General features: G+C 34.2%; 1 protein-coding gene across 1 annotated transcript; it reads left to right on the top strand.

Annotated features, from left to right (window-relative positions):
* The first annotated feature begins 4,679 nt into the window (after nucleotides 1-4,679).
* On the top strand, nucleotides 4,680-10,556 carry LOC100744893 (leucine-rich repeat-containing protein 15). Its single transcript, XM_003489066.4, has 6 exons — nucleotides 4,680-5,119; nucleotides 5,771-6,074; nucleotides 6,422-6,650; nucleotides 7,452-8,047; nucleotides 8,405-8,807; nucleotides 9,688-10,556. Exons 1-6 carry the CDS (start codon nucleotides 4,907-4,909, stop codon nucleotides 10,307-10,309), a joined length of 2,367 nt encoding a protein of 788 aa, XP_003489114.2. The 5' UTR covers nucleotides 4,680-4,906; the 3' UTR covers nucleotides 10,310-10,556.
* The last annotated feature ends 849 nt before the right edge of the window (nucleotides 10,557-11,405 follow it).

Genomic DNA, 11,405 nt, shown 5'->3' with positions numbered 1-11,405 from the left:
GTGATATAATTAGATTGCAATTACAGATATTTTATAGAAACATTTAGTAACAGGTAAAGTATTAAAATCTGTCACAATACACACACGACTATACTAAATACATACGAGCTAAACAACTCCATTTCCTGAAAATTCCTTAATTTTAGTTTGGTGTTTAATTTACCTAAAACGAACTAATTAATCTCGAAGGATTTAATCGGTATCACTGTTGTACGATTCGGATGTGAAGCCCGAAATTTAAAAATTTTATATATTAATTAAATTCGCATATTTTATAATTTTCAATCCACTTTATCTTTCTGCAATTAGCAAAAAAATCTTAAACTTTGTATATTACAACTTTAACTCTTTTTGTACTTATCACCTTCTGAAGAACACAAAAATAATCTATGTATATACATATATGCACACATTATCATCGAAAGTTCGTATATTATCAAAATATAGGTAATATATATAAATAAAACACCTATAATTTCATACCTTTAAATGAAATAATTTTAGTGTTTTTTATTTTTACTTGCAATTTAATTGTTTCTTTACCCCTTTCGTTAAAAAATCCTTGCATTTATTATGTATTCCGACTCCACTAATTTTAATAATGCATCAACACTTGGAATTACGATAACAATCCCAAACTTTGGAACGTAGGGTAAACCCGTAGGACAAAGCCACGTACAGGATACCGTAAATCTGTACGTACAATCTGTGCATGCCTGTCGATGCGGAAAGACCACGACAAACCGCTGGATTTAATTCAGATACATGCCACAGCAATTACGAGTGCACGTTCCGAAAGACGTCTTCTTTTACGCGCCCCCTTACAAGGCATAAAAGGTGGTGGGTAGGGTCGTTCTGAGGAGTGGAGTTTGCCTTTGTACAGACTCGCAGTGGCGTTGAAGCCGACAAAAGATAAGCCGTTATTTATAACCGAGCTTAGAGCCATTGCGTGGCGGGGGTGGCTTTAGGGAAAATAAAATCACTCCGGAATCTCACAACTCGCGTGTATAACCCCCGCAAAAGTATCTTTTCCCCGTTTCTAATGTCGAAAGGTGATAAACGAGTAAGTTAAGCACGAAAATTACCTTAATTACAACAGTCAGTGCTTTTTGTAAAGAAAAAATAATTTTGCATAGAACTTTAGGATATTTGTTCCTAAACTCCCGTCGAAACTAGTAGCATAAACTATACGTAAGTAATTAGAGATCGGAGAGATCTGTATCTCTAAGATATATGTATATGTAAGTAATTTCAATTTACGTATCATTGTACTTTCGCATGAATTAGCAAGGAATTGGCAATTAATACGTAGGATTTAATAGAAGACATTCAACGAATATGACACTCTCTTATTCGTATTTGATATCTACGAGTCAAATTTCCTGTCAGCATACTATTTTACAGTATACTTTGTTCTACGAATAGATAAAACTAAATCCAATGCAAAACTATTTGCCATCTTCTTTGCAACATAGAGTCGAAAATGATAAAAGTTTCTTGGAAGAGCAATTTTTTCTCAGGATAAATATGTAATAAGCATAAAAAGCGCGAGTTCGAGCTTCCACGTCAGACGGCTCTGTGGTTCCAAGCTTATCACGTTCGAAAAAAACAACTTGGATCTAACACGTAACTACGTAATTCTCATTAATTCGACGAAAGAAATATCATATTAAACACAACAGCAACGTAACATTCTGAAGAATTGCGGTTTAATCTTCAAAGAAATTCCACGTCGCAGTATTTCCAATTAAACGGTCCATAAAGTAGCTGTGGCAAATCCTGAAACGTCTCCTGAGAAGAAGCTACCGTGCAAACGATACCAATGCAAACTCGTCCCCGTTTTATTTCCGAAGAGCCTACTGAAGCGTAACCCGAAGATCCGAGCGGAGACGACGGCGATATCTAAAGATTCGTCTTCGATGGCTCGTAGCTGGGTCGCAGGCACGGGATGGAGGCACGGTGGGTGGAGGGCAGTTGAAACTGCAGGTTGGCAGAGAGAAGGGGATGGAGGTGGAGGCGGATGGGGGCGTCACGAGCGACGCCGGTAGCCGGTGGTGAGGGTAAAAGGGAGGGGGTCGGTACAGGGGTCGAAGCTTCCAGTCTGCAGAGGGTGCACCCCCACCCGCTGAGGGTGGGTGGTACCCAGTTCTCGAACTGATCAATACCTGAAACACCGCGAGGTATCGTCCCGCTATTTCCGGTGTCCCAACGTGGCCGGAAATGAAGGCGTTAAAAATATATAGAGAGATGTATATAGTATATAGATATATATATATATATATACCTATGTAGACATACAGGACAGAATCTACCAGGCCAGATAGTAGCAACGTAATATCTTCTCCAGCAACTGTTTCGTATAGCTGGCCTCAATAGCGAGTTTGCCGGATGAATTTTTGTTGTCTGGATGGGCAGTGCCTTTACGATAATGGTAACCGCGGCTTTGCCAGAAACACGCATAGAATACGTTTGTTACCTTTTGATTCTGTTACTAAACGGCTGACAGATGAGAATAGATATACTTGTTAATATTCTTCGAGATAACGGGTAAGAAGTATGTATTTTCTCTCTTGATTTGTCATACCGAGACGATACATACTTCGGTCTCTGCAAGATTACATATTTTTCAAACGGGTATCGAAACAGTTTTTCACCTAACAATGAAACGTAAAAGAACTGAACAATATTACATATAGCAACTTTATTGAGAATAGAAAAACGTTCACTTCAAATCTGTCGTGTTCGTACGATTGAATTAGGATTGTCTATTTCCGTATATTCCAGTGTTTAACTAAGAAGTATATAAATTTTAAAATTTATATATGGATTGTCGCTTAATAATTTGTTAAATACTAAACACGGAATCGTGTCTTTGGACACCAAATTTACTTTTAATCAAATTTTATTAATCAACGCCACTTCACATTCTCCGTATTAAAGAGCGCCGATTTTTTTTATTACAACTATACGTTGCAGTATATCCACCGGTTGTGACTTGAAATTAGAAATAGGAAATCGATACAGGCTTGATAATCAAACCCATACAGAAACCATTGAATAACCACCATCGTGATGCAAAGTACTCTTCGTTCCATAACCCAATATTTAACTTTTGCTTGGCGAATGCGTGGCGTTGTTCTAATAACGTAATGTTCGGCGTAAGATGATTAAAAGCTCGTAGCTTCAATGTTTGAAACTCATAGAATCTGGTTATAACGAGCCGGAAGAGTAGGTGGAAAGTAGCAGGTACAAGAATGCAAAGAATTCGTGTAATCTTCAGGTTGGAGGGCGTGACCAAATGTCTGGTGTGGAACTGTGGATTTGCAAAATCTCCACGAAGGGGTTGGTTTAGTATATCAACAGGTAGAAGTAGCGCGTCCTTGTCCCTACTGGATAAGCCGTCGGCTAAGCGCCGGCGCTGGCTAAACCGGTTGCACCCTCCCGAGGGTGTGACCTATCATCCCCATTGGACCAACCGGACGTGTGAAAAAGAGAGAGACACAGTCCTGCGCGGATAACGACTTTTTTAAATCTATCAACACGAAGGGAGGAGCCTTTATCGGTGCATGTCACAGCTATCTAACTTTAACTAAATTCTTATCGCATGCATTGATTCACACGTTCTACATTGTAGGTACTTGATAAGTAGCGAGCATTTTCTTTGTAAACTGTAGCTATTATTTTATTATGCTAGGCTGTGATCTCGGTAAATTTCTATACGTTGGTCGCTATTTGTTTCCTTACAGCAGCCAAGGATATGTAACGAGGTACGCGAATAAAGTGCTTCACTGAAATTAGAACTATCTTACGAGAAAGTTAAAATCGAATGGCCATATTCAGATACCAGTACTAACTGAAGTAAGGCTGTGCGATTAGAACTTGGAAATGAAAATGAAAATAGCAAGGAGAATTTTTATCCTTTTATCTCTTAAATATCTTATGGATTAACGTCCAGCTCATCGCATTCTTGCTACTGTATTGTATTGACGTTGGTTATGGACATAATTCCGGGTTGCGGTTGTTCCAGTCTGCAGAAAACCTTAGATGCTGCCCTGTTGGATTGATAAAAAAAGGTTGTAATACATCGACAGTAGTTGGGGAAAGGGGAAAATATCCGCATGGGTCAGCCGAAAGAGACTTAGACTGCGGAGATGGCCGCCTCAATATCGGCTTTTCGGATGCTTGAGGTACTTATCTAATGTCTTATATTTTCCACTGGACTGCCCATTCAAATTTCAATTCACAGACGATTCACTGTATCCTTCTGTCAGAAAAAGTTTCCATAAACTAGTTTTTTAAATATACTTCCTGTAATAGTCCCACTAATATTTCTTAAGTATCAACGATAATTAATCTTTGTATACTTTCTTTCATCACAATAAAATGTATAGAAGAACATGGTATATTTGTAACAATAGGTAGTAGTACTTTTCTAATGATTTTTTAAATATTCAATTTTTGTACTTAACACTACTCGAATTTTACCACCTCGTAATTTGTTCCAGTAAATGTAAATAATTCATATATAACGATGATCGTAATTTTTTAGACGAATAACAGGTGCATTTGTCGATATATCACTTGGATTTTTTTTACTATCACTGGAAATAATGTTCTCCACACCTCGTTGTACGCGCCAGTTATCTTACAGAGATATCATGTGGTATATCCCACGTTACTTATCAAAGATAAGTACTCAGTAGTTTTCAGGACGGTTCCGAGTACTGTTGGCCCACTCATTGATCCGCAACCGTTCATCTTCATTCCACGAAACTTCAAAGAAAAGAACAGTGAAAATGTACAGTCGAAAGTTGACATAGAAATTCCTGCCACGTTTCTATTAACAAGAATCTGAGTCCGCTTCCGAATGAAAATGTGATTTCTATGGAAGTTCACGCGATCGCGTATGATAGTAGACAATATGAAGGACCGGATAATGTCGCCTCATGGTTTGCTATCTTTGTTAGCCACGTACTTAGGAATTTTCTCGATTTTCTCGATCACGATGTGTCAAAGTACTTGTCCTACGAGATGTTTGTGCCACCTCAGCCAACAACCAAGAACTGTCATGTGTTCAAAACAAGGCTTGGAAGTGTTTCCTGAAAATATAAGCGACGTGGTAGGTGAATTCTCTCTGTAAGATTAAGCTAATGACGAATTCATCTTCGTAGTGTTGGAAAGAAGAAAAAAAGTGTTTGCGAGTGTTGGTAATGGCGGTATAACAGACATTTTCTATGCTTTATCGCGTTAATGATTAAAAAAGCAACTAAGAATGAGTCATTACTACAAATGTACCGGTAGAGAAAGGAAATGAGTATCTAACGAATATCTTGAAGACTATTGCATATATAACAATATGTAAAAGTACTATATATGTCGAACTATGTAAAAATAGCAATGTCAACATACGTAGAAGTACTGCAGTATGAAAATATGCATGCATACACATGTACGAAATTTTTCGTTCGAATCATTAATACGTTTTCGCTTTGAGAATCAATCAACGTTATATAAATTGTACTCTGATATTATAAATATCATTTCACATGAAATTTTATATTATCTGTAATAACTTTGGACACAATGGATTTCAATCTTATGAGATATGAGCAATAATCTTTTATAGATTGATGTCATGTATTGATCATAAAACGTTACGTACAAGAAATGATGACATACCAGTTACAAGAATGTGCATTCGATATTAGCAACGTTTTAAAGAACGATTTATTAACTATTTCGTGACAATCACCTTTTAATTATGTTTTAGGTAGAACAATTAAATTTATCCAACAATCTATTAACGAATATCAGCGATGATATTACGCGACTCACAGATTTACAATACCTGAATTTAGCAAGAAATAAATTAAGTTCGTTGCCCGAGGATTTAAGGTCTTTGAAAAGTTTACGACGATTGGATCTAAGCGACAACAAGATAAAAGACGTCGTTGACATCAGATCCTTAGGACAACTACCATCGTTAACGGTTCTACACCTATCCATAAATCCATTATCCAAATTGGAGGGATTAATGAGCGCCAGTATCGAAGCTTTGGATGCTAGTTACTGCGGTACAATTATATTTCATTAATTATATGAATATTTTCATAATAAACTTGTTACGTACTCTTAAATTATTCTTTGTTCATCGTAAACATGAATTTTCCAAGGCTTTTATTTCAAATAAATTTTCAAAGATATAAAAACCGAAATTCCAAATACAAGTACCAATTAAATTTTATTTAATATTCGGAAGATTTATTTGTTTAATTCTTTCATTGAAAGCGACAGTAGCTAAATAATATATTTAATACGCATAAGGACACTGTAAATTTATTCCTCGATGTAAATACGCTTCTGAGAAGAAACTTTAATTGTTAACCATCGAGTTTGTTTTTAACACCTTTTCATTTAATAGAGATACGGGAACTCACTAATACATCGTTGGATAATCTACCAGCACTGACTATGCTTACGTTAATGGGAAACCCACTGAAAAACATTGACAAAACATGGAGTCCAAAATTACAGTGGCTCGATATGTCTGACTGCCACTTAAATTACTTAAGACCCGATACTTTCAATGGATTTCCAGCGCTTGAAGAGCTTCGACTGTCCAACAATCCTACCTTAGTCTACAGCACGAGGTAAGCAATCGAAATTCTAAGCAAAAAAACTATTCCTTAAGCCGAGGACAACGTTTGAGAATTAATTGTAATACGAAAGATGATTCAGTTTTGGTTATGAAGAAATATCCAAAACAAAAAATTAAAATCATAGTCTTACATGTATAACTGTTTCTGCAACTCTGGTTGCGATATCAATTTTCGTTTGTATTATCGTACAGTATGATCGTTACGTCGTTATTCGCATAAAAAGTCTATTTTTTACTATACAAATATGAAAAATATTAAGAACATGTGATATTACAGGATGACGTTGAAAGGAATAAGAAACTGTAAGAACGAAGCCAATTACTCGCAACTAATTAAATTTGCAGCCGTTATTCTAATTTTAATTAGAGAATGAACGAAATTTTATAATTTCCTCTTCAAATTAATATTATACGATCTAGAACATAATATTTTCTAAGAAGCATTAGATTCTTTTCTATTATTACCAGCCTATCAAGTTATTATCTTATTATATACACCAGTCTTTTTCTATTCTTTCTGTATTCTTATTATACTACTGAAGCTATTAAATTTAGAAAGATATTACATCTCTCTATGAAAAAGTAACACAAGTAAGAGGTAGTGAACCCCATAGAAGAAATATTGATTTTGCGTAAAAATATAAAAATTGCTATCCTTACGACTATTTCGTCTTTAACTTTTAAAAATAAAAAAGAAGGAAAGATAAATGAAACCAATTTAATATTTTAACAGTTGAGTATGTTAGCCTATTTTACACTTACATAAACAATATCGTGAATATTTTATTTTCAGAAACTCGACATTGACACACTCGAAACTAAAGAAGCTGGACGTGTCGAGATGTAATCTGGATAGGCCAGGTCTACACGGATTTCCCTTATTGACTCAGGCTCGATTATCCCGCAATATGATTCGCATGCTGCCGGATCGAATCTTCGCTAAAAATAGAGAACTCGGCTTCCTCTACCTTAACGCGAATGGAGTTGAAAAATTGAATATGAGCACGTTCGAGGGTCTAGTGAAACTGCAAGTATTAGATTTGTCTGCCAATTACTTGGAAGTGATTCACCCATTGACATTTCACGAAAATGTTGAACTCAAATTGCTCAACTTATCCTACAACGTTTTGCACGAGCTTCCAAACTTCACGTCAACGGTAGCAACGTTAGACGCATCGTCAAACTTGATAAGTGATCTAAATGGAAATTTCTTGGCAAACATGCCAAAAATAAGGAGCGTTATTTTGAGTGATAATCGACTACAAAGGCTTCCAGCAAAATTAAAATCCACATCACTGAAGAATTTAGATTTAAGGCAAAATAGAATAATCGAGGTGCTCAACGATACGTTTCTTCAGTTACCGCAACTACTAAGAATCGACTTATCAGGTTTGATTTTTACCAGTTTATCGATAGATCTGCTACCATACCTATCTTGAGATCTTCAAGTATTTTTGAAACGTATTTCTTTAATGATTTACCTGCTCGTGTATCGTGTATAAGTCGACCAATCGAAATACATCGTAAACGTTAATTTCCAAAACTAAACAACCGATAAATTTTTTTAACGATTAATGTTAATTTTAATTAGCATCTTATCACATTAAATTTATGACACAGAGGTAGTGAGGAAAATTAAATAATCGATTACTAATTTGCTCAGACAATAGTTGTTAATCAATTGTTTTGATAACGCTTAGAATTATTCGAATTTTTTTAATGATAGCAAACTTTTTAAATTTTTAGGAAATCGTTTGACAGAAGCTATAAATCCAGAAGTTTTTCGAAACAATCCAGATATAAACAACATAAAATTAGAGGATAACCCATGGCGTTGCGACTGTGAGGACTTATACATGTTGTATACTTTTCTAACTGAACGACCAGCAAAAACTGTGGAACAAACTTTGCTTTGTCAAAGTCCATCGAACGTATCTGGTTATACCTGGCTAACTGCTTGTTTCAACGCATGGAATGGATCTGTGTATTACAATAAGGACAGAACCTGGGGATTTGTGATGCTCGTTATTCTTACCATTATTGTTTTATGTGGAACTTTCATATCTATCAGACATATGATGAGGATTAAAAGGAGAGCTATCGAACAAAGACAACAATTGGAAACTTTAAGACTATTAAGGCAAAGAAGGTGAGGAAGACTCTTTTAAAGAATTCAGACTTACACGATTTATAAACTTAACTACACAAGAACTCTCTAAGAATAAAAAATATTATATTGAAATTTTTTATATACGATACTATGAATATCTAATTTGAAACGATTACTTATCCATGACGATAATAACTGACGATAATAATCACGAAAGTATTTCAATTCAGACGGATTGCATTATTAAAAAATTATTCAACTATAGCAAACAAAATAACTATTCTAAAAAAAGTGTTAAAACTTTATAAGCGATCTGTTTTAAATGAACAAAGTGTTTTCCCCAAAGATAAAACAGATAGTAAGGAATTTTCTTTTAAAATTACGAAAACGAGAACTATACAAATAATTCTTTGCAATTTTTCCGATATAGTGATATTAACTACAAAATTTAAAATTACAGTTCAAGAACATTTTCATCGTTTCTTAATTATCATTTTGATCTGTCAATCTGTACAAATTACAATATTACCTATGTACAATAAATTAGAAATCTGTTTTACCTCAATGAAATAAGTTTATTTAAAAAGATCAAAGTATAGCTGCGGTTATAAATTAACGATTGTATACTTAACAATCCTTTATAAATCTCATTTACAAAAGCTAAGTGTCTCTTTTCGGAAGTTGTATTCTTTTAAAATCCATATTATTACAGAAATTTCAATGACTTCAATAGAAGTTATCATGGTGCATTCGACATAATTGATGAAATCTCTTTTAAAGTTATCAAGATAAGAATCCAAATATTTAATTGACTTTATCTATTCTCATTTCAATTATTTACTCTCAATTCAATTAAATCGTTTTTATTAAATATTTTTTTTATCATGAAAAGAAAAAGTAATTGTTGATTGTTCAACAGAAACCAAGCTACGCAACAACAGCAACAAGAACATTTGGAACGTGCACCAGAACCAAGAATCCATCCTCTCGAATTAATAGGCCCACCTAGTTACGAAGAAGCAGTACAAATGCCGAGACTAGCTCGGTCCTTAGATAATTTGGATGAAATTTCGGTAGAAACAAGTTCTGCGCGTGTTATGGGTTCTGCTGATAACATAAGATATAAATATAGAAGAACAAGGAGAACAAAGAAGAGAATTCAGAGTGAGGATGATTTGCTTAGAAGGGAAGAGCGACGACACGAAAGAATCAGAAGAGAAAGAACTACCTCCGTCGATAACAGCGAAACCGCTTTACCACAGAATCAGAAATATTCTAGAGCCTATATGGCACGTAGAGCCAGAAGGCAAAGCGTGATAAGTGATTCTGTAGAATCAGGAAGCGGAAGAATTCAACCCAGACCGCAAACACCGAACTCAAAAAAAAGGCGACGGAGGTACACAGTTTACGACGGGCACTCGACCGATGACGAAGACTCAGATATTCAACCAGTCGGTTCTAGTAGATCGATTGTGATCAGAGAACTTCGAAGAGAACCTAAGAGCGGTTACAGAGAATCTACCGCAGAACAAGATTCTTGAAGAACTATCTGTTATCAATTTCATTAAAATATTTTTTAAACGAAATGTTATTATATTTTGATATTTTTAATACCTAGTTTTTACGAAATGATCACATTCATAATCATTAATCTACCATCGAAAGATATTAAATAAAACTGATTACTGTCAACGAAAACGTAATTTTGTAATAACGCACTTGCATTATTCTTCAGAACGATCAAACATGTTGCCAAAATAGTTAAATAAAGATGAAACGTGCAATTAACCAGGATTACGAATTATTAGATCACGCAATAAAGGTATATTTCTCTCGAACGTCTTTTATGCTTACCTTTTATTAAATTTTATTAAATTCATATATTTAAAAGATTCAGTGGTGATAAATTATAACTGCTTAGGAGATTTATTTTTTAAAGAAATTTAAAAGTTAAAAAGCGACGAACATAATGTTTTAAAGATCATACAAAATGATATAATGTGTAGCATTAATAAGTCCAAGTATTTATTAATAAAAATCAACGAATTAACACGACAAAGTTAGGACAAGTTAAATACAAGGAATCTCTTACACACTATGATTATTTTATATTTTTAATTGGAAACCTTTAGATTACGTTAAGTACTTAATTTTTGCACGTAAGTATATCATATCACATTTATCTTATCTTTAAGAAGTCGTCATTCTCAAAATTGCAATATTTCTTTGTAACCTGCAATTAATTTTTTACACATGCTACATGATATATTAGAGTGGATCTAAATTTTTCGTAAGTAATAGATAACATTAGTTTAACTTATGTATGTAATAATAATTCAAATGTCTTAATAAAGAAGTCAAAATATTGTATAAAAATATTTTTCTATGGTTAGATGTAAAGATACATTTTTCGTCTAACACAATGCAAAAGATTTAAAAACATTATATATATATATATGTGCGTGTGCGTATAGAATTAATAACGAAATGAAACTTACAGCTGATTATATCTTTACTCACGTGAAACAACATATTTCATTGAGGGATTAGGATTTAATCAAGGAACTGTAAAATTACAGTAATTTCAGATCAACTTGAATACAGTTAGAGTCAGCTTGGCACCGTAGCCGGTAATTT

The sequence above is a fragment of the Bombus impatiens genome, unplaced genomic scaffold, assembly GCF_000188095.3.
Source record: "Bombus impatiens unplaced genomic scaffold, BIMP_2.2 scf_0317, whole genome shotgun sequence".
NCBI lineage: Eukaryota > Metazoa > Arthropoda > Insecta > Hymenoptera > Apidae > Bombus > Bombus impatiens.
This window is presented reverse-complemented; position numbering and strand designations above follow the sequence as displayed.

Excerpts from the sequence above, each read along its gene's own strand:
- LOC100744893 (XM_003489066.4), top strand. The coding sequence starts at position 4,907 with ATGATAGTAGACAATATGAAGGACCGGATAATGTCGCCTCATGGTTTG. Across the intron at positions 6,651-7,451 it reads ACCTTAGTCTACAGCACGAG|AAACTCGACATTGACACACT; the intron begins GTAAGCAATCGA and ends TTTTATTTTCAG. Across the intron at positions 8,048-8,404 it reads ACTAAGAATCGACTTATCAG|GAAATCGTTTGACAGAAGCT; the intron begins GTTTGATTTTTA and ends TTAAATTTTTAG.